General features: G+C 45.7%; 1 protein-coding gene across 2 annotated transcripts in view; it reads right to left on the reverse strand.

Moving 5' to 3' along the window:
• Positions 1-22324, reverse strand: part of MAP2K5 (mitogen-activated protein kinase kinase 5) — a 345280-nt gene that overhangs the window by 283577 nt on the left and 39379 nt on the right. For both annotated transcript variants that reach the window (XM_089660977.1, XM_089660975.1), the window contains exon 4: positions 18965-19034. In XM_089660977.1, coding sequence (XP_089517103.1) covers positions 18965-19034 — 70 coding nt within the window. The remainder of the gene's footprint in view (positions 1-18964; positions 19035-22324) is intronic.

Below are 22324 nucleotides of genomic sequence, written 5' to 3' on the forward strand. Positions count from 1 at the left end.
CCCACTGATACCAACAATGGGGCACTATTCCTTCCACTGACACCAACAATGTGGCACTATTCCTCCCACTGATACCATCAATGGGGCACTATTCCTCCCACTGATACCATCAATGGGACACTATTCCTTCCACTGACACCAAAATGGGGCACTATTCCTCCCACTGACACCAACAATGGGGCACTATTGTGACGAGAGTCACTTTGGGTGGGGGGTCCATGGAACACAGCCCCCTTTTGAGGGGTGGGGAGACCCCTGTCTCAGCTCCCCATATCCCTCTTATGTGTAAGTCACCCTGTACCTGTTAGGGGTGCAGGGTTAGATGTCCTGATATTGTGTAGACATGTATAGGTGGGGTTTGGTCATTGCCTAATGCCATGTGGTTTTTTTTCCCATTGTTCTATTGTGTGTCTTGCTTGGGAGCAAACTATTATGGGATGTATGTGTTTGTGTATTGGCTTAGTGGGGGCTGTTTCTGGCAGCCCTTCCCCCTGATGGGACTGTCTGCTGATGTGTTTCTTGTTACTGGGTGTGTATTTCCCCGCCCTGTGTATATATCTTGTCTCAGTGTTAAAATAAAGCAGTCTATTTCCTGGTTTTACTTCGAGAGGTGTCCGTGGATCTGTGTTCAGACAGGGAAGCGGGAGGCTAATGGAAATACCCAAGTGCAGTCGGAGTCCGGTTCCGTTACAACTATTCCTCCCACTGACACCAACAATGGGGCACTATTCCTTCCACTGATACCAACAATGGGGTAGTATTCCTTCCACTGACACAAACAATAGGGTAGTGGCCTTTTTCAGCATCTGTTGGATATGTTGGAAAAGGAAGTCCGATCCATGGAGGGAATACAGGGTCCGAGGAGAGCGGATATAGTGAATGCGGGGTCCGGGGAGAGAGGATATAGGGAATGCAGGGTCCGGGGAGACCAGATATAGTGAATGCGGGGTCTGGGGAGACCAGATATAGTGAATGCGGGGTCCGGGGAGAGCAGATACAGTGAATGCAGGGTCCAGGGAGAGCGGATAGAGTGAATGCGGGGTCCGGGGAGAGCAGATATAGTGAATGCGGGGTCCGGGGAGACCAGATATAGTGAATGCGGGGTCTGGGGAGACCAGATATAGTGAATGCGGGGTCCGGGGAGAGCGGATACAGTGAATGCGGGGTCCGGAGAGAGCGGATACAGTGAATGCGGGGTCCGGGGAAAGCAGATATAGTGAATGCGGGGTCCGGGGAGAGCGGATATAGTGATTGCGGGGTCAGGGGAGAGCGGATATAGTGAATGCGGGGTCCGGGGAGAGCGGATATAGTGAATGCGGGGTCCGGGGAGAGCGGATATAGTGAATGCGGGGTCCGGGGAGAGCGGATATAGTGAATGCGGGGTCCGGGGAGAGCGGATCTAGTGAATGCGGGGTCCGGGGAGAGCGGATATAGTGAATGCGGGGTCCGGGGAGAGCGGATATAGTGAATGCGGGGTCCGGGGAGAGCGGATATAGTGAATGCGGGGTCCGGGGAGACCGGATATAGTGAATGCGGGGTCCGGGGAGACCGCATATAGTGAATGCGGGGTCCGGGGAGACCGGATATAGTGAATGCGGGGTCCGGGGAGAGCGGATATAGTGAATGCAGGGTCCGGGGAGAGCGGATATAGTGAATGCGGGGTCCGTGGAGAGCGGATATAGTGAATGCGGGGTCCGGGGAGAGCGGATATAGTGAATGCGGGGTCCGGGGAGAGCGGATATAGTGAATGCGGGGTCCGGGGAGAGCGGATATAGTGAATGCGGGGTCCGGGGAGAGCGGATATAGTAAATGCGGGGTCCGGGAAGAGCGGATATAGTGAATGCGGGGTCCGGGGAGAGCGGATATAGTGAATGCGGGGTCCGGGGAGAGCGGATATAGTGAATGCGGGGTCCGGGGAGAGCGGATATAGTGAATGCGGGGTCCGGGGAGAGCGGATATAGTGAATGCGGTGTCCGGGGAGAGCAGATATAGCAACTATTAGTGTGCAGAATTATTATTCAGCTAAATGAAAAACAAACATTTTCCTATATTCACTTATTTTCATCCGTTAAAGTGAGAATTATAAATGAATAACTCAAAATTTACAAATAAACATTTTTAACAGTTAAAAAAAAAAAAAAATTAGTGACCAATATAGCAGACCTTCTTTTCAATCACAGTCATAAGCCTTCCAATCATGGAGTCTGTCAGTTTCTTTATCTGCTGACAAGCAAGTTTTTGTGCAGCAGCAACCACAGCCTCCCAGACACTGTTCAGAGAGGTGTACTGCTTTCCTTCACCGTAAATCTCCCGTTTAAGAAGGGCCCACAAGTTCTTAATAGGTCAGGTGAGGAAGGGGTCATGTCATTATTCTTTCATCTTTAAGGCCTTTACTGGCCAGCCACGCAGTTGAGCACTTCGATGCACGCTATGGAGCATTGTCCTGCATAAATATCATGGTCTTCTTGAAAGATGCAGACTTTTTCCTGCACCACTGCTTGAAGAAAGCGTCTTCTAAAAACTGGCAGTAGGTTTGGGAGTTGATTTTGAGTCCATCTTCAACTTGAAAAGGTCCAACTAGCTCATCTTTAATAATACCAGCCCATACCAGTACCCTACCTCCACCTTGCTCGATGTGGAGCTCTGTGCCCATTACTGATCCAGCCACAGGCCCATCCATCTGGTCCATCAAGAGTCACTCTCATCTCATCAGTCCATAAAACCTTTGGAAAATCTGTCTTCAGATATTTCTTGGCCCAGTCCTGAAATTTCAACTTCTGTGTCTTGTTCAGTGGTGGTTGGGTTTCAGCCTTCCTTACCTTGGCCATGTCTCTGGGCACTGAACACCTCGTACGTCTGGGCCCTCCAGGTAGGTTGTAGTTCTGGAATATGACAGCACTGGAGAATAATGGGTTCCTAGTAGCTTCACATTTGATTCTTCTCAAATCTTTGGAAGTTAATTTGCATATTTTTTCTCAACACATTTCTTGCAACCCTGATGACTATTGCCAGCAAAACGTTTGATGGTTCTGTGATCACGCCCCAATATCTTATCAATTTCAAGAGTTCTGCGTCCCTCTGAAATACTTTTTACAATTTGTGACTTTTCAGGGTCAGTTAAATCTCTTTTTTGGCCCATTTTGAGGAAAAGAAGCTGCCTGATAATTATGAACACCTCGATATAAGGTATTGATCTCCTTAGGCCACGCCCTCCCTCATTACACAAATACACATCACCTGATATGCTTAAATCCAATAAGCATCCAAGTGGATACAGTTTGGAGTTGGACAATATGCATAAAATGATGATTTGGTCAAAATAGTCACTTGCCTAAAAAAATTGTGCACACAGCGTAGAACAGCGCCGGTAATATCTCATAAAGTAAGTTGGTCAATTCTAGTATTACTTTATATAAATGATTCATTCTGAGATCCATACAAAGGTCCACCGCTTGGGATTTTTTTATAATTATATTATAGACTACATGTTTGATATAATATATAAACAGATCCCAGAGCTAAGCAGGGGCGGGTTATTATTTTATAGGAATCTAGTGGTTTTGGACAAAACCTTTTTATTATTTTTTTTTTTCTATTTTTTTATTATTATTTTCTGTTCACTGTGTCTCATAAAAAATATATGGTTTTAGATGAGATGAGTGGTTGTGGTGGTATGGTCTGATTTTGGACAGAGATTTTTCGATTATATTTTTGGAGTCTTAAAGCAGGTTTTTATCATGGAGTTGTCAGGAAAGTCGCATACATGTGTGCAGGCGCATGAATCCAAGGGTTGTGGCCGTGCATAGGTGCGTGCATGAGTGCGCACTGGCGCCATTCAGGCTATTTAAACTACACTAGTTCCCTGTGTCAGTGCCATTTGGTCTACTATGTTCCTGAGCATCTGTTCCTGTATTGATATTGTGTTGCTGAACTCATCTGCTAATGACTGCCTGAAAACCGCCTGTACTGACCCCTGGACTACGTTTCTGCCTGCTTCTTCTGCTCATCTGCCTCACTGTTACTGTCAGGAATGGACTTGCCAGTGGTGGTGGGACTCACCTGCCTTGTGGGCTGCAGTACCAGGGCTGGCCAGCAGGTGCTATCAGCAACCAGAGGCTCACTCCTGCAATGAGCCATCACCTGAGGCTGATTACAGCAGGTGTATTTAAGGAATGGTCAGGCCTGTGATCAGGGCCTTAGTTTAATGTTTTCCATGGGCCCTTGTACCTGCATCCTGTCTACTTTCTGCCTGATCCAGATTCTGCTTCGATCCCTGACTCTGAATGAACTCCGCCTGTCCTGACCTCAGCTATTCCTGACTACTCTTCCGCCTGCTCCTTGTGCCCTGCCTGCCCGTTTGCTACCGACCCGGCCCACCCGACTACGCTTAGTATTGTTTCTATTGTTATCTGTTGGAGGTTTGGGTTGGTTTTGTTTGCACTGTGTTTTTGTTTAGTCTTGCACTGCGTTTATATTTTGTTTAGTTTCAATAAATTGTCTTATTCACACTATACCTGAAGTCTGCGTTTCCGTGTCAGTCCACACATTTCTGGTCATACCCGGATCCCTAACAGTTACTGACCCCGGCCTGACTCCCAACTACTCTTTTGCTTGCTGTCTGTACCTGATCTGCCCGCTGGTTGCTGACCTGGACTGTCTGACCTCGCCTTGGTACTCCTTCCTACACCTATATCAGCTGACCCGTGCCTGTCCCCAGCTACGGTCCTTCTGCCAACCTTCATCCAGCCAGCTATTCATGTGTTTCCTAATAAACATAAGCATCTGTCAGCAGAAGACTAATCAGGTGCTCGTGCCACTATGAGCTCTGGCACTCTCAGGGTTCGTGAACCAGAGCTGTAAGAGAGGCCCACCTCTGCGCTTCAGGCTCCATCACCAGGCACGTTACATGAGTACATCTTCTACGACTGATACGGTTTTTATATATTTTCTGATGAGTAGTGTGATGGGAGTGACTTTGGGTGGGGGGCCCATGGAACACAGCTCCCTTTGGAGAGGTGGGGAGGCCCCTGTCTCAGCTCCCCATATCATTACTATATGTAAGTCACCCTTTGCCTGTTAGGGGGACAGGGTGAAATGTCCTGCTATTGTGTAGACATGTATAGGTGGGGTGGGGGGGTTGTTCATTGTTTACTGCCATGTGGTCCCATTTTTCTATTGTGTCTTGCTTGTGAGCAAACTATTATGGGATGTATGTATTTATGTATATTGGCTTGGTGGGAGGTGTCTGCTGTGTGTCTCTTGTTACTAAATGTATTGCCCCGCCCTGCGTATATATCTTGTGTCTGCGTTAAAATAAAACAGTCCATTTCCTGTTTTAAGACGAGTCTGGTGCTGTCTCGTCTTGTATGACCAGCGGTGGTGTCCGTGGATCTGTGTTCGGACAGGGAAGCGGAAATGCCCTAGTGCAGTCGGGGTCCGGTTCCGTTACAAGTAGTGGTTTCAGCATCTATTTATCTGTCTTGACTCCAGCCCCTGATGAAGATTCTTTGAAACGCGTTGGCTTCTCCCACATGTGCAATTAGTAATTTAAATAAAATACAAAGTTTATGGAATTCTACTTTGTGATCGGGGATGTTGGCACTCCGATATTTGATTGCTGTTAGTTTGAATAAGATTAGTTATGGAAGGAGTACACTTTGGTTTTAGTGACTTTATAGTTAGTAATGCTAGCAGTCAATGTTAAAGTTGATACAGTAAAGGATAATGGTTAACATGTGAGTCGCTATTATGACTTTTGTAATGTCTGGAATGGATTAGTTCTCTTCAGTTCTTCTGTTACTTAAAGCGGAGTTCCACTCACCCTGTCAAAAAATAAAAGTCAGCAGCTACAAAAACTGTAGCTGCTGACTTTTAAAAAAACAGCCACTTACCTGTCCCTCGGTCCCATGGTGTGTCCCCCGCAGCCCGTTTCACCGGCTGTCCTGTATTCCAGGAGGCCAGCATCTTCAGTATGGGCACCCGGCTATGAAGCCGCAAGCTATCACAGCCGGGTACCCACTGCACATGCACGAGTAGCGCTGCGCTTCATGAATGGTCCTGTAGTCTTCTGGGACCTGTCACGTGTCCCAAAAGTCTAAGGGGAGAGAGGACACCTTCCGTTTCCAATCACCTCGGTGATTGGACTGGAAGTGGGAGCGTGTAGCTGTCAAATTCGGGTACCCGCCCCCCCCCCCTGCCCCCCAAAGGTGCCAATCCTTAATGGGGAGCAGGGGAGCAATCCTTAAAGCGGAACTTCCCCTTTTGGGTGGAGCTCCGCTTTAAAGTGGTTCTAAAGGCTCAAGGTTTTTTACCTTCATTCATTCTATATATGAAGGTAAAAAACTTTCTGGTGTGTAGCAGTCCCCCAGCTCCCCCTAACACTTACCTGAGCCCAATCCCGATCCAGCGATGACCACGAGAGCCTCAGTTCTCAGAGGACTCTCACTCCTGATTGGTTGAGGCTCAATCACAGCCAGTGAGACAATCAGAAGAGGGAGGGGACAAGGCTGGGCCACGACTGTGTGTGTGAATGGACACACAGAGCCGTGCCTCAGGGGGCACGCTTGCTCGAGTGCTGCTTTCTATGGGGGCACCCAACAGGAGGAGAGGGGCCAGGAGCACTGGTGGGGTACCAGAGAAGAGGAGGATCCGGATTGCTCAAATCATTGCACAGATCAGGTAAGTATGAAATGTTTGTTATTTAAAAAATCTGAAGCAGTTCAGCAGGGACCGAGATTCCTACCATGTTTGGGCAGGCTGATTGATCGATCGACTTGGGTACAACCAGTCTGTCGAATTTTATATTTGAATATTGCTAGAAGCTATTACAGTAGCCGCTAGCAATAATTACAATGTTCTGCCTACGGGAATGACTCCCCCCTACTCCGAGAACACAATGACTCCATGGGAGGGATTCCCCACATCAACACTGATTGTAGGGGTTGCAGGAAAGAAAACTGCTCCATCTATGGCCGGCTTACGATGGGTTGTAGTTGAAGATATAATTTACGACTTCCAGCAATGGTCACAAATCTTCATATTGCAATACAAAATCCTAGGTCTACAAAAAAAAAGGATGTCATGCAAAATTGTCCCACAGATGGAATAGCATAATGTGGGCCTCGGTCCATGGAGTGAGAAAAACACTCTCAAACCCATGTGTCGCCAACTCCATCAAATTCTGACGGCCTTGGGGTGTGCAATGATGTGAAGGGAAGGAATAAAAGGCTGGCTACTTTTCCTTACTTCATATTTCCACCCTTCCACCCCTACCGGTGTCCATCTTAATTACCAAAACAGCTGGTACCAGGACCAGACGAGGTGTTCTCAGGAACCCCCAGGTCATGTGCCAGAGGAAATGGCACATGCTCTCCTCACTCAAGGTTTCAACAGACTTCAGGCTTTCCAGATTCACAACAAGCCAGGACGTTTGGCAAAAAAATAAAAATCTTTGCCTAAATTTCATTGTGAAGGCTTTGGGGGGGGGGTCTAAAAATATGAATAATGGGTGTGATCAACACAGAGAGTGTTTAAGAGTGTTTAAGGGTCCATTCACACTGGTTGCAACACTGAATGTGTTGACATGTGCCATTCGTTGCTAATGCATTGTACTGTAAAGCACAAGGCACTGCACTGCATCACAATCAGGGGCGGACTGACCATTCGATCACTCGGGCACTGCCCGAGGGCCCGGGGTCAGTAGGGGGCCCCATGAGATGCCCCTGGTACCTTTTTTATAGGTTTTTTTGAGTGTGGGCAAGGACACAGGGGCCCCATGATCCCCTATTGCCCGGGGGCCCCATGAGTTGTCAGTTTGCCCCTGATCACAATACACACATTATACGTTGTGGTACACCAAATGGCCAAAAAAAAAAAGTCATGTACTGTATGTTTTTTCATCTGCTGTATTGCATTGACAACCCAATTATGATGAATGTACTGCATTTATGCAACCTTACCTTGTTCATTAACACATCTTAAAGAAGGGCTTGAAGAGGAACTAAACCCCCCTGTCCTTCACATCCAAGGAAGCTGCCATCTTAAACTCTGTCTGGTCTGTAGTTGGCATGGTGCTGCACATGTGATCAGCTAAGACACCAGCCATTTGATGGTTTGACAGATTGGTTGAGAGCACAAGCTCTGACTAGGCCATGAAGTGGTTAACTTGTTGCCGACCGCAGATAGCCGAATGACGGCTGCACTGCGGCCGGCCAGTTCTGAGTGGACGTCATATGACGTCCCCCCAGAACGCGCTCTCCTGCACGCCCCAGGGGGCGCGCACCCGACGATCTCCATGATCGCTGTGTCCTACGGACACAGCTGATCACGTGATGTGGTAAAAGGCCAATCACAGCGGCCTTTTACCACCTGATCAGCGGTGTCCAATGACACGCTGATCAGAGGGAAATGCAAGTGCCGGTTCTCGGCTGCACTTTCCTCACGCTGTCAGATCGTGAGGAAAGTACTGCCGAGAACCGGCAGTTGTCAGAGCGGGGAGCGGCACCGATCATCAGGGCCACTGATGATCAGTGCCCTGATGATCGGTGCCCAGCAGTGCCACCCGCAAGTTCCGCCCACCTGTGCCCAGCAGTGCACCCACCTGTGCCCAGCAGTGCCCAGCAGATCACCCACCTGTGCCACTCTGCAATTTCACACACCTGTGCCCAGAAGTGCCACCCACCTGTGCCCACCAGTGCCACCCACCTGTGCCCACCCACCTGTGCCCACCAGTGCCACCCACCTGTGCCCACCCACCAGTGCCGCCCACCAGTGCAGCCCAGCAGTGCTGCCAGTCAGTGCCACCAGTCAGTGCCCAGCGGTTGTGCCAGTCAGTGTCGCCAGTCAGTGCCCAGCAGTGATGCCAGTCAGTGCCGTCTATCAGTACCCATCATTAGTGTCACCTATCAGTGCCGCCTATCAGTGCTGCATATTAGTGCCGCCTATCCGTGACACCTCATTAGTGCTGTCTATCAGTGCCGGCTATCCGTGCCACCTCATTAGTACTGCCTATCAGTGCCCTTTAGTGCTGCCTATCAGTGCCCATCAGTGCCGCCTATCAGTGCTGCTTCATCAACGCACATCAGTGAAGGAGAAAAATTACCTGTTTGAAAAATTTTATAATAGAAACAAAGAAACTTTTTTTTTTTTTTTTTCAAATTTTTGGCAATTTTTTATTTATAGCGCAAAAAGTAAAACGCCCAGTGGCGATTAAATACCACCAAAAGAAAGCTCTATTTGTGAGAAAAAAATGATCAAAATTTCATATGGGTACAATGTTGCATGACCGTGCCAATCAAAGTGCGGCAGCGCTGAAAGCTGAAAATTGGCCTGGTAAATAAGGGGGTATAAGTGCCTGGTAGGCGAGGGGTTAAACAATATCCTTGAAAATTTTGAAAGCCATTAGTTCATGAGCTGGTTTCAGTTTAATCAAATATGTATTCTGTAGGATGAATTTTGTAGCATTTTTTTGAGACAGATAAAACTTTATTTTGTTGGTATTTATTCACCACTGGGATTTTTATTTTTTTGCTATATAAATGAAAAAGTCCAAAAAATTTTGAAAAAAAAAAAAGTGTTTTTCTTATAAAGTTTTGCAAATAAATAATCTTTCTTCATAAATCTTGGCCAAAATTTATTCAGTTATCTTTTTAGTAAAAAAAAAAAAAAAAAAAAACCCAAATTAGTTTATAACCAAAAATTGTAATTTTTCAAAAAATGTTTTTTATATTTTTATTTTATTTTTTTATATTATTTATGGTTTTTTTTTCTTTAACATACTGTCACCCTAGCAGTACAGTGTCACCATAGTGACACTGTACTACTTGTGGGGGGTGATGAAGATTTTTTTTTTTTTACACTGATTGATTTTACACCCATAAAGGCCGTAAAGGCAATAATTTCTTCTTCTCTCTGGCTGCATTCTTGCAGCCATTGAGAAATACTGTGAGAGCTGTGATTGGTCACAGCATGACACATGGTACAAGGCTGTTGTGAATAGCCCTGTACCATGTGACCTCTGTGATCAGTCACAGATTTCACACGTAGTAAGCAATGATGTCAAAAGTGACATCTTGCCTACTACTGTTCATGTGATCAGATTGGCCAATCAGTGATCACATGATCGTGACCTCACACAGAGGTCCCGTACAGCAATTGGTGTTGTCGGTGCGGCGCGCTCCCAGGGAGCGAGCACAATCCAAAATGGCAGGCACTGTTTATGAACGGCAACCCGCCCCTGCACTGCCATTGGTCGGCCCTTTATATACAGCAGCCGGACGGCAAATGGTTCAAGACTACAACGTTCCATTATATACACAGTACACTACTGTGCAAAGGTTTTAGGCAGGTGTGAAAAAAGTGCTGTAAATGAAGAATGCATTCAGCAACAGAAGTGTTAATAGTTCATTTAGTTTCCATTTTGTTAATTGATAAAAAATAAACAGAAGAGGAATCCAAATCCAATCAATATTTGGTGTGACCACCCTTTGCCTTCTATGTAGACTTGCACAGGGTTTTCATCGTTAGATTGTCCCAAACATCTTGGAGAACGAAGCCCAGATCTTTTCTGGTTGTCAGCTGCCTCAGATCCTTCTGTCTCTTCAAGTCATCCCAGACAGACTTCATGATGTTGGGATCAGGGCTCTGTGGGGGCCCAAACCATCACTTCCAGGACCCTTTGTTCTTCTTTACACGGAAGATAGTTCTCAATGACATTGGCTGCATATTTGGGGTGGTTGTTCTGCTGCAGAATAAATTTGGGGCCAATCGCACTCCTCTCTGATGGTATGGCATGATGGAGAAGTATCTGCCTGTATTTCTCAGCATTGAGGACACCAATAATCCTGACCAAATGTCCAACTCCATTTACAAAAATGCAGCCCCAAATTTGCAAGGAACCTCCACCATGCATCACAGTTGCCTGCAGACACTCCTTATTGAGCCGCACTCCAGCCCTTCAGCCAACTGCCTCCTGCTACAGCCAAATATTTCACATTTTGACTCAGTCCAGAGCACTGGCTGCCATTTTTATGCACCCCAGTTCTGATGTTTTTGTGCATAGTAGAGACGCTTAGCCTTGTTTTGGTCACAATTCTTCCACAAAGACCATTTTTAGCCAAACTTCCGCATACAGCAGATGGGTCTACCTGGATCCCACTGGTTTCCATACATCCTCCGATGTTGAAGGGATGTGTCTTTCATCTGCTGCATTAAGTTTCCTTGGCCGACCACTGCGTCTAAGGTCCTCAATGTTGCCAGTTTCTTTGTGCGTCTTCAAAAGAGCTTGAATAGCACATCTTGAAAGCAGAGTCTGCTTTGAAATCTTTGCCCGGGAGAGACCTCGCTGTGGCAGTATAACTTGTATCTTGATTCCGTGCTCAGTCTTGCCATGGTGTATGACCTGTGACATGAATCTGTCTTCCACAACCTGACCTTAGTAGCAGAGTTTGGCTGTTCTTTACCCAGTTTTAAGTCTCCTACACAGCTGTTTCTGTTTCAGTAAATGGCTGTTTCAATCTACATATGAAATTGATGATCATTCGCGCCTGCTTTGTACAATTGGTTAATTATACAACCAACTCTAATCCTACAAAATTCCTGACTAGGTGCAAGTGTACAAAGTGTGCAAGTGTAAGAACTGATACTGGTTTGAAGGCAAAGGGTGGTCACACCAAATATTGATTTGATTTAGATTTTTCTTCCGTTCACTCACTTTGCATTTTGTAAATTGATAAAACTAAACAATTAAAATATATATTTTTGAAAGCATTCTTTACACCTGCCTACACAGGACACAGGCACAATTTTAGATTTTTCAGGTATTGACCAAAACATATTGAAGTTATAGTTATATAATGGATATGGGCTGAAAGTGCGCACTCTCAGGTTTAATTTGAGGGTATGTACATCCATATTGGAGGAAGGGTTTAGGAATTACAGCTCTTAAGAGTAGCCATCCCCCCTTTTTCAAGGGACCAAAAGTAATTGGACAATTGAATCAAAAGCTGTTTCATGGCCAGGTGTGGGCTGCTCCTTATTTCTTCATCAATTAAGCAGGTAAAAGGTCTGGAGTTGATTCTAAGTGCGGTATTTGCATTTGGAATCTATTGCTGTGAACCTCCATCATGCGTTCAAAAGGAGCTGTCCATGCAAGTGAATCAGGCCATTGTAAGGCTTCAAAAACGAAACAAACCCATCAGCGATTTAGCAGCAACATTAGGTGCGGCCAAATCAACAGTTTGGTACATTCTGAGGAAAGAACGCACTGGTGAGCTCAGCAACATAAAAAGGCATGGCTGTCCACGGAAGACAACAGTGGTGGATGATCGCAGGATCCTTTCTGTGGTAAAGAAAAACCCATTCACAACATCCAGACAAGTGAAGGACACTCTCCAGGAGGTGGGCGTATCATTGTCAGTCTACAATCAAGAGAAGACTTCACGAGAGCAAATACAGAGGGTTCACCACAAGGTACAAACCATTCATAAGCCTGAAGAATAGAAAAGCCAGATTAGACTTTGCCAAAAAACATCTAAAAAAGCCAGACCCGTTCTGGAAAAGCATTCTTTAGATGGATGAAACTAAGATGAATCTGTACCAGAATGACGGGAAGAAAAAAGTGTGGAGAAGGCTTGGAACAGCTCATGATCCAAAGCACACAACGTCATCTGTAAAACATGGTGGAGGCAGTGTAATGGCATGGGCATGCATGGCTTCCAGTGGCACTGGGTCATTGGTGTTTATTGATGATGTGACAGAAGACAGAAGCAGCCAGATGAGTTTTGCAGTGTTTACAGATATACGGTCAGCCCAGATTCAGCCAAATGCAGCAAAGTTGATTGGACGGCGCATCACAGTACAGATGGACAATGATCCAAAACACACTGCAAAAGCAACCCAGGAGCTTAAGAAGGAAAAGAAGTGGAACATTTTGCAATGGCTGAGTCATTCACCTGATCTCAACCCAATTGAGCATGCATTTCACTTGCTGAAGGCAAAACTAAAGGCAGAAAGGCACAAACAAAGAACAACTGAAGACAGCTGCAGTTAGAGTCTGGCAAAGCATCAGAAAGGAGGAAACCCAGTCTTTGGTAAAGTCCATGGGTTCCAGACTTCAGGAAAAGCATCAGAAAGGAGGAAATACAGTCTTTGGTCATGTCCATGGGTTCCAGACTTCAAGCAGCCATTGCCAGTAAAGGATTCTCAACAAAATCTTAAAAATGAACATTTTATTTATGATTATATTCATTTGTTCAATTACATCTGAGCCCCTGAAAATGGAGGGACTGTGTATAAAAATGGTTGTAGTTCCTAACATTTGTACTTGATATTTATGTTCAACCCATTGAATTAAAGCTGAAAGTCTGCACTTTAAATTAATTTGGATTGTTTCGTTTTAATTTATTCTGGTGACATACAGAGCCAGAAGTATGAAAATTGTGCCTGTGTCCAAATATATATGGATCTAACTGTGTATATACAGTTGTGTTCAAAATAATAGCAGTGTGTTGAAAAAAGTGAATAAAGCTCAAAATCCTTCTAATAGCTTTTATTTCCATCCACACAAATGCATTGGGAACACGACACATTCTATTCCAAATCAAAACATAAAGAAAAATAGATCAAATTTGTGTTGTTCCTCTAAAAAAATTGAAGAAAAGTGAATATTAGACGGTTCAAAAAAAATCGCAGTGTTTGTATTCTTCTTTACAAACTCAAACATTCACTATATAAACTGAGAAATGTTTGAAGATTTTGCTTTCCTTTGAATGACTTCATGAATATTTGGTTGTAGTCGCACTGTTTCTGAGAACTGCTGTACATCTGTGTTGCATGGAGTCACCCAACTTCTGGCCCCTGTGATCAGGTATTCCAGCCCAGGATGATTGGCCCACATTCCACAGTTCTTCTCTATTTCTTGGTTTTGCCTCAGAAACGGCATTTTTGATGTCACCCCACAAGTTTTCTATTGGATGAAGATCCGGGGATTGGGCTGGCCACTCCATAACGTCCATCTGGTTGGTCTGGAACCAAGATGTTGCCCGTTTACTGGTGTGTTTGGGGTCGTTGTCTTGTTGGAACACCCATTTCAAGGGCATTTCCTCTTCAGCATAAGGCAGCATGACCTCTTCAAGTACTCTGATGTCTTCAAACTGATCCATGATCCCTGGTATGCGATAAATAGGCCCAACACCGTAGTATGAGAAACATCCCCATATCATGATGCTTGCACCACCATGCTTCACGGTCTTCACAGTGTACTGTGGCTTGAATTCAGTGTTTGGGGGTCGTCTGACAAACTGTCTCCACCCACTAGACCCAAAAAGAACAATCTTACTTTCATCAGTCCACAAAATGTTGCGCCATTTCTCTTTAGGCCAGTCAATGTGCTCTTTGGCAGATTGTAACCTCTTCAGCACACGTCTTTTTCCCAACAGTAGGACTTTGCGGGGACTTCTTGCAGACAGCTTGGCTTCACATTGGCGTCTTCTAATTGTAACAGTCCTCACAGGGAACGTCACACCTTCTTTCATCTTCCTGGAGCTGATTGTTGGCTGAGTCCGCGCCATTTTGGCTATTCTTCTATCCATTCCAATGGCAGTTTTTCGTTTTCTTCCGCGTCTTTCAGGTTTTGGTTGCCATTTTAAAGCATTTAAAGCTGAACAGCCGATCATTTTCTGCACTTCTTTACATGTTTTCCTCTCTCCAATCAACTTTTTAATCAAGGTACGCTGTTCTTCTGAACAATGTCTGGAACGACCCATTTTCCTCAGAATTTCAGAGAGAAATGCACTGTAACCAGCATGTCCAACATTTGCTGCCTTCCTTCCTTAAATAAGGGCAATAATTGCCACCTGTTTTTCAAAGAATGAATGACCTCACTAATAGAACTCCACACTGCTATTATTTTGAACACGCCCCTTTCAATGAGTGATTCAATGACACAGAATCAGCAGCATGCATGTCATGACTGTTGGGTCTGTTGGATTTCTATTACTCTACTACACCTGCTAGGAAATTATTTGCCATGTAGAAATATCATTTCTACCAAAAACAGTGATTGATCCGGTTAGTGATGTCTGACTGCTATTATTTTGAACATAACTATATATATATATAAATAATGGGTTTAGTGATGCAGAAGGCTAGACTACACAAAAAAACGGATAAACTTGCCTTATTTATACTAGATTTTTTGGTAGAGTATTTTTCCACACAAAGACTCGGAGTCTGTGCCTTTTCTTTCTTCTACATTTCCTCCAATTTCTAACATCTTGGCAGTTGAGTGGTTCAGAAGAGCCCTTGGAGACGGCATTGTTTAAATTCTAGTGCCACTAAATCTCTTATAAGAAATGATCTGGAAAAAAATTATCTAAATGTGGTTTCAAGGCTGAATGCAGAAGCTTCATTGATGATCTGTCGCACACTGTGACGCCTTTGAATGACTGAATGGACCTTTAGGCTCCACATATACAAAGCTTCAGTAACTTGCTATACATCATATGTGATCAGCCGGTGACTTCCAATAATGAAAAAGGGCACAAGGGGTTAACTCTGAACACTTCAAATCACTGGGCTCTAGTAACCGATTTCAAATCCTTATACAGCACAACATTTCAGAGTGAAAACCCATTCTCAAGTGCCACTGTTCCTTTTAGTTAAACCTGAATTCCAGGTATGGAAATTCTTATGGGGTTACAATGGACCAGACTGAACCAATACAAGTACATGCTATACCTGTGGGACCCCCTATGGAAGGTGAAAATCACAGTAGTAGGCACCACTAGCGTCCCATGCCTTGGGTAATTCCCTCCATGTTTCCATGAGGTTATATTTTTATATTTATTGTGAGAGATTACAGTGTGCTTGCAAGGGAAAATGCTAAACAGTACAGTGCAAATGAAAGTATACATCTTAACTTGACCCCTCTGTCAGGGCAGGGCTGTAGCACGGACAGGTAGGCCTAGTGGCAGGGTAACGCACTGACTGACGACAACCACCACCAACAGCCCGAAGTCCCTCAGGGCACGGAGTCTAAGTCCCAGGCTGCCCTTCACCAGGGCCCCTGATGGTGGGGATGGACTTGACGCAGCCAGGAACCAGGTTGAGGCCCCCGAGACACCCCGGCTGCGGTAATGGCCGCCGCCAATGGCGTGTAACTGGTAAGAATGACAATAGCGTAGTCAGGCAGGCCGGGTCGACTACAACGGGACAAAACGGTACAGAACAGTAGACAGAGAATCACAGGTCACGGGCCGGGTTCAGCAACGGAAGGTCAGATCGAAGGAAAACACAGAGAATGGTCTAGTCACAAGCCGAGTCAGATACCAGAAGAGTCACGAGAGTATACACAGAGCTGTAGCAAGACAAAGACACAAGTGCAAAGAGCATGTGCGGATCACAGGCTTATATGTCCTCAGCCACACCCCTCTGGGGGATGGACCTCAGAGACCTGAAGGCATAAAAGATTCCCACCATGCTCAGCAGAAATCCAAGATGGATGCCAGCACATGGAGTAACATAACCTCTGGGAAAAGGTAGGACCTTGACACCCTCCCCCTTGCCCCCCAAAATGCAATACCCAGGCCTGCTGATATATTGCTTAGGACCAGGGAATTCCATTCTAAAATATGGGCAGGTGGTGTGCCTATCCTACACCATCATCATGAGATCAGGGCAGTTAGTGTGCCTATCCTACACATCAGCTTGGGGTTAGGGCAGTGGGACATGCCTATCCTGCACCATCACCATGGGATCAGGGAAGGGGACATTCCTATCCTACACCATCAAGGGTTCAGGGCAGTTGGTGCATTTATCCAACACCACCATCATGGGATCAGGGCAGGTGGTGTGGCTATTGTACACCATCAGCTTGGGGTTAGGGCAGGGGAAATGCCTATCCTACACCATCACCATGGGATCAGGGAAGGGGATGTTCCTATCCTACAACATCACCATGGGATCAAGGAAGGGGACGTTCCCCCTTCAAGGGTTCAGGGCAGGTGGTGCATTTATCCAACACCATCAACATGGGATCAGGGCAGATGGTACATTTATCCAATACCATCATCATAGGGTCAGGGCAGGAGACGTGCCTATCCTACACCATCACCATAGGGTCAAAAAAGGGGATATGCCTATCCTACACCATTCACCATGGGATCAGGGCATGGGATGTGCCTACCCTACACCACTATCAGCGGATCAGGATAAGGGATATGCCTATCCTACACCATTCAGGGGGATTCAAAGAGATGCTAAACACTTATACTCCACCTAACACTGAACTCTCTCTTTACATGACCTATCGCTTAAATCCAACCTTTGACCTCAAACCTACTGCTCCCTCCTCCACGCCCCTAACACACGAACTACCACATAAATAACCTGGCACTTAACCAGCTTCCAAATCTCCAACCGAACCTCAAAATGAAGACAAAAATGAATCCTTAATCTATCCCCTAAAATGATCCCTCTAAACCACGGGTGTCAAACTCAATTTATGGCTGCCCTCAAAAGGCCGGTTGTATCTGTAAAGCTAGATGCCCAGACCACCTCACCCCCCCCTTACATCAGGTTCCAAAAGCCCCCCCCCCCCCCACCAACCATCAGAAGTTGTGGAGCTGGGAAGCAGAAAGTGCAGGGTCTGGAGGGGGACCAGAGGAGGGCTGGAGTGAGATGCCAAAGTCTGCTGAATGCTGAGACTGGGGAATGCGGAGACAAGGGGGTGCTATGGCTGCACAGAGAGGCGCAGGATCTGTAGGATGAGTTCTGTCCCCACTCTTTGCTGCTGACTGCAGACAAGGGAGAGGGCAGAGATGAGCCTTTCCACAGCTGCACTGAGAAGACAGGATCTGGTGGAGGAGTTCTGTTCTTCACTCTGCTGCCGACTGCTGAGACAGGGAAGGGCAGATATGAGCCTCTTCACGGCTGCACTGAGAAGACAGGATCTGGTGGAGGAGTTCTGTCCTCCACTCTGTTGCCGATAAGCGCAGGAATTAGCTTAGGAGTTCTGTCCTCCTCTCTGCTGCCGACTGCTGAGAAGGGAGAGGGCAGAGATGAGCCTTTTCATGGCTTCACTGAGAAGACAGGATCTGGCGGAGGAGTTCTGTCCTCCTCTCTGCTGCCGACTGCTGAGAAAGGAGAGGGCAGAGATAAGCCTTTCCGCGGATGCATTGAGAAGACAGGATCTGGTGGAGGAATTCTGTCCTCCTCTCTTCTGCCAACTACTGAAACAAGGTGGGTCAGAGACGAAGGAGGTGCCACAGCTGCAGGACCGGTGTAAGGGCCCCATGAAATGGCCTGGTGGGCCAGTTTTGGCCCGCAGGCTTTGTGTTTGACACCTGTGTTCTAAACGAATACTGAAAATTAACTTTTAGAAGTTAGTTTAATGCTAAAACTACTAAAAATGGAAAAAAAATTACCATCTTAACCACCAGCCTGATACCTGGAGCAATAGAGCAAAAAATATTGGTATCCTTAGACAAAAGACTATGGTTCCTTCCCAGAGGCGTTCCTAGGGTTGGTGTCACCCGGTGCGGTAACACTTGGTGTCACCCCTGCAGAGAGGAAGGAGCGGTGACGGTGTAGCGGTAAAATGAGTATCCCTTGAAGATATGTATCCCCTGAAGCAACTGCGCATGTGCCGGTTTCAGGCCGAAGAAGCCGTTCTCCGACTTTAGCACAGAGTTAGCAATCAGCTTCTTCGGCCTGAAACTGGCACATACGCAGTTGCTTCAGGGGATACATATCTTCAAGGGATACTCATTTTACCGCTACACCGGGGTAGGGCAGCTGTCACTGTGCCAGCATCCTGCTCCTGCACCCCCTGTGATGGTGTCACCCGATGCGGCCCGCACCCCCCCCCCCCCCCAGAGACACAACTGTTCCTTCCACACACAAGTTCCCGACCGGAATAGAAGATTCAAACCACAAATGTGAGACCTACCAATACAACCAAACTTACCACGAGGGTAGATCTGAAGAGGCTCCACCAATGGGCTGCTCCCTTGCTGCTCCAGGATCATGCTGCAATACTGCAAGGAGAAAACAAAGAATGGAGACCACAGTACAGCTGGCGTATCACAACATGAACATTTGGTGACATTTTGTACCAGTTCTGCATATTTTGTGCTGGTCCCTGTACTGCCAAACCCCGACAAATGCCAGAAGGAAGGTTTCCCCCAACTTCCCTCAAAAAAAGTTCATGCTTAACGTTTTCTTTTAACTACTTCCACACCGGGCCGATTCTGACACTTCTCACCTACATTTGTTTTGCTAGAAAATTTCTTGGACCCCCAAACATTATGTATACTTTCTTTAACCACTTCCATACCGGGCACTTTTACCCCCTTCCTGCCCAGGCCAATTTTCAGGTTTCAGCGCTCTTACATTTTGAATGACAATTGCGCGGTCATACAACATTGTACCCAAGCTAAAATTGTATCATTTTCTTCACACAACTAGAGCTTTCTTTTGGTGGTATTTAATCACTGCTGGGGTTTTTATTTTTTGCTAAATTATAAAAAAAGACCGAAAATTTTGAAGGAAAAAAAAAAACACGTTTTTCTTTGTTTCTGTTATAAAAGTTTGCAAATAAATAATTGTTCTTCATAAATTTAGGCCGAGATGTATTCTGCTACATGTCTTTGGTGAAAATAACCCAAATTAGGATGTATTATTTAGTCTGTAGGAAAGTTATAGAGTTCACAAACTATGGTATAGATCTGAAAATTGATCAATCCTGAAGTACTGACGGCCAATCTAATTTCTTGAGGTCCAAGAATGTCAGAACAGTACAAATATCCCCCAAATGTCAGGACAGTACAGATATCCCCCAAATGTCAGGACAGTACAGATATCCCCCAAATGTCAGGACAGTACAGATATCCCCCCAAATGTCAGAACGGTACAGATATCCCCCAAATGTCAGGACGGTACAGATATCCCCCCAAATGTCAGAACAGTACAGATATCCCCCAAATGTCAGGACAGTACAGATATCCCCCCAAATGTCAGGACAGTACAGATATCCCCCCAAATGTCAGGACAGTACAGATATCCCCCAAATGTCAGGACAGTACAGATATCCCCCAAATGTCAGGACAGTACAGATATCCCCCCAAATGTCAGGACGGTACAGATATCCCCCCAAATGTCAGAACAGTACAGATATCCCCCAAATGTCAGAACAGTACAGATATCCCCCCAAATGTCAGGACAGTACAGATATCCCCCAAATGTCAGGACAGTACAGATATCCCCCAAATGTCAGAACAGTACAGATATCCCCCAAATGTCAGGAGAGTACAGATATCCCCCAAATGTCAGGACAGTACAGATATCCCCCAAATGTCAGAACAGGACAGATATCCTCCAAATGATCCCTTTTTGCAGAGTAGACAGTCCGACGTACTTCATAAGAGGAATGGCGAGTTTTTTGAAGTTGTATTTTTATTGTTATAATTTTTTGGAAAATTAAAAACATTTTTTTCACAATTTTTTTTACATACTGTCACCAGTGCAGTACAGTGTCATCATATAACATGGCGGTGATCAGGGACACTGACTGGTGACAGTATGAAAAAAAAATTCTATATTTTTTTTTTATTATTATTTTTAATTCTTTATTAAATTTGTTCTCTTTTTTTAAGATTTTTTTTCATATTTCACGGAGACCAAAGTAGTACAATGTTACCATAGTAACATTGTAACGGCAACGGGGCAGGTACTCAGATCTGTCATCGGCCGTGTCTGAGGTACACGGCCGGTGACAGATCGCGCCGCTGCATGGTTTTGCAGGCGCGCAAACTGTGCATGCCCCAAAGGACGCCATATGGCATCCACCCGGAACGCTGAGTGATTTTTCCGGCCACCAATCGGCCATTGGCCGGGCGGCAAAAGGTTAAGCAAAGGCCCTAGATCAGGGGTGTTAAACTGGCGGCCCTCCAGCTGTTGTGAAACTACAAGTCCCATCATGCCTATGGCTTTGAGAGTCATGCTTGTAACTGTCAGTCTTGCAATGCCTCATGGGACTTGTAGTTTGGCAACAGCTGGAGGGCCACCAGTTTGACACCTGTACCCTAGAGAATAAAATGGCGGATGTTGAAATTTTTTCTATAACAGAAACAAGACATACCTGTGCTCCGATCCCAATAGCTTGTATGTGCATTTATCTATCTATCAGGTGCTAAAGGTGTGTAGCCAAATGTATACGCTAGAAATCCCAGAGGAACCCCCTGCACATTGGTAGCCTCCCTAGCGGTCTGATTATGTCAGTATTTCTGTGCTCAAAGCGGTACTTTTTTTGCATGGAAATAAGTATTTTTTTATTGTAGGCCTGTAATTTTTAGGAATAACTCACTGAAATCTGTCCGAACAAGAGTCTAGTAAACATCCCGGGTATGATAAAATTTGAAACACGAAATCATAAATTATAATATAATAAATAATCATAAAAAATAATAATATAATAATAATAATACATTTAATTAAATAATATAATCAAACTAAAAACACTGAAATGTGAAATATAGCACCAAGTTTGCACATCACTGAGGTCAGTCGCAGAATCGTTTTCAGTGTCTGATGAGGAATATCCCCCACGAATCATTATCACTCAATTCTGCAAGTGGTTCTGATTTACTATCGCTGTTCTCTAGCCGGTCTAAAACCGCGTCTGACCTAAAGGGACGCTTTTTGGACGCCATGGACGTTTCTCAGTTTCCAGGCAGAAAGAACAGTAAAAATGCAGGCAGGGTGCCGGACAAAGCACTCGGGACAAAATGTATGTGAAATGGTTTGATACAGGAATGTTATATTATGTGATTTTAGTGGATTTAGTGAATGTCACTTTTTCAACTCTCAAATTTCCCGCCAGTTCCGTCCCCCGTACGTCCCGACGTCGCAGGGAACGGAACCCGGAAGACAGATGGCCGGGGACACTGCAGGGGGGACATCGCGGGAGCGCAGGACAAGGTAAGTGAAGAAGAGATCCCGGAGCAACGCTGCAGTGTATTCCCGAGTGTAGCTCGGGGTTACCGCTTGTGGTGCTGAAACTTTACCCCGAGCTACACTCAGGAATACCGCCAGGGGGGTTAATTGTCCTTTCCAGCAAACGTTGGAATAAAAATAGGCATTTTTGAATCACACATATTGTTCACACGTAGCTTACCCCCCCTTTGTCAGTTTGCCCCAGGTTGGCATTGTGTCCACAGCAGCATTTGAGTTGGCTGAGCAGAGTAGGACCGGCCAAAGAGGGATTACTGTGACGCAGTTGGCCAGCTTAACTACCTCCCTACCGGGCACTTCTACCCCCTTCCTCACC

This window comes from Staurois parvus, unplaced genomic scaffold, assembly GCF_062004578.1.
Source record: "Staurois parvus isolate SC_StPar_1 unplaced genomic scaffold, SC_StPar_1.0 ptg001300l, whole genome shotgun sequence".
Taxonomy (NCBI): domain Eukaryota; kingdom Metazoa; phylum Chordata; class Amphibia; order Anura; family Ranidae; genus Staurois; species Staurois parvus.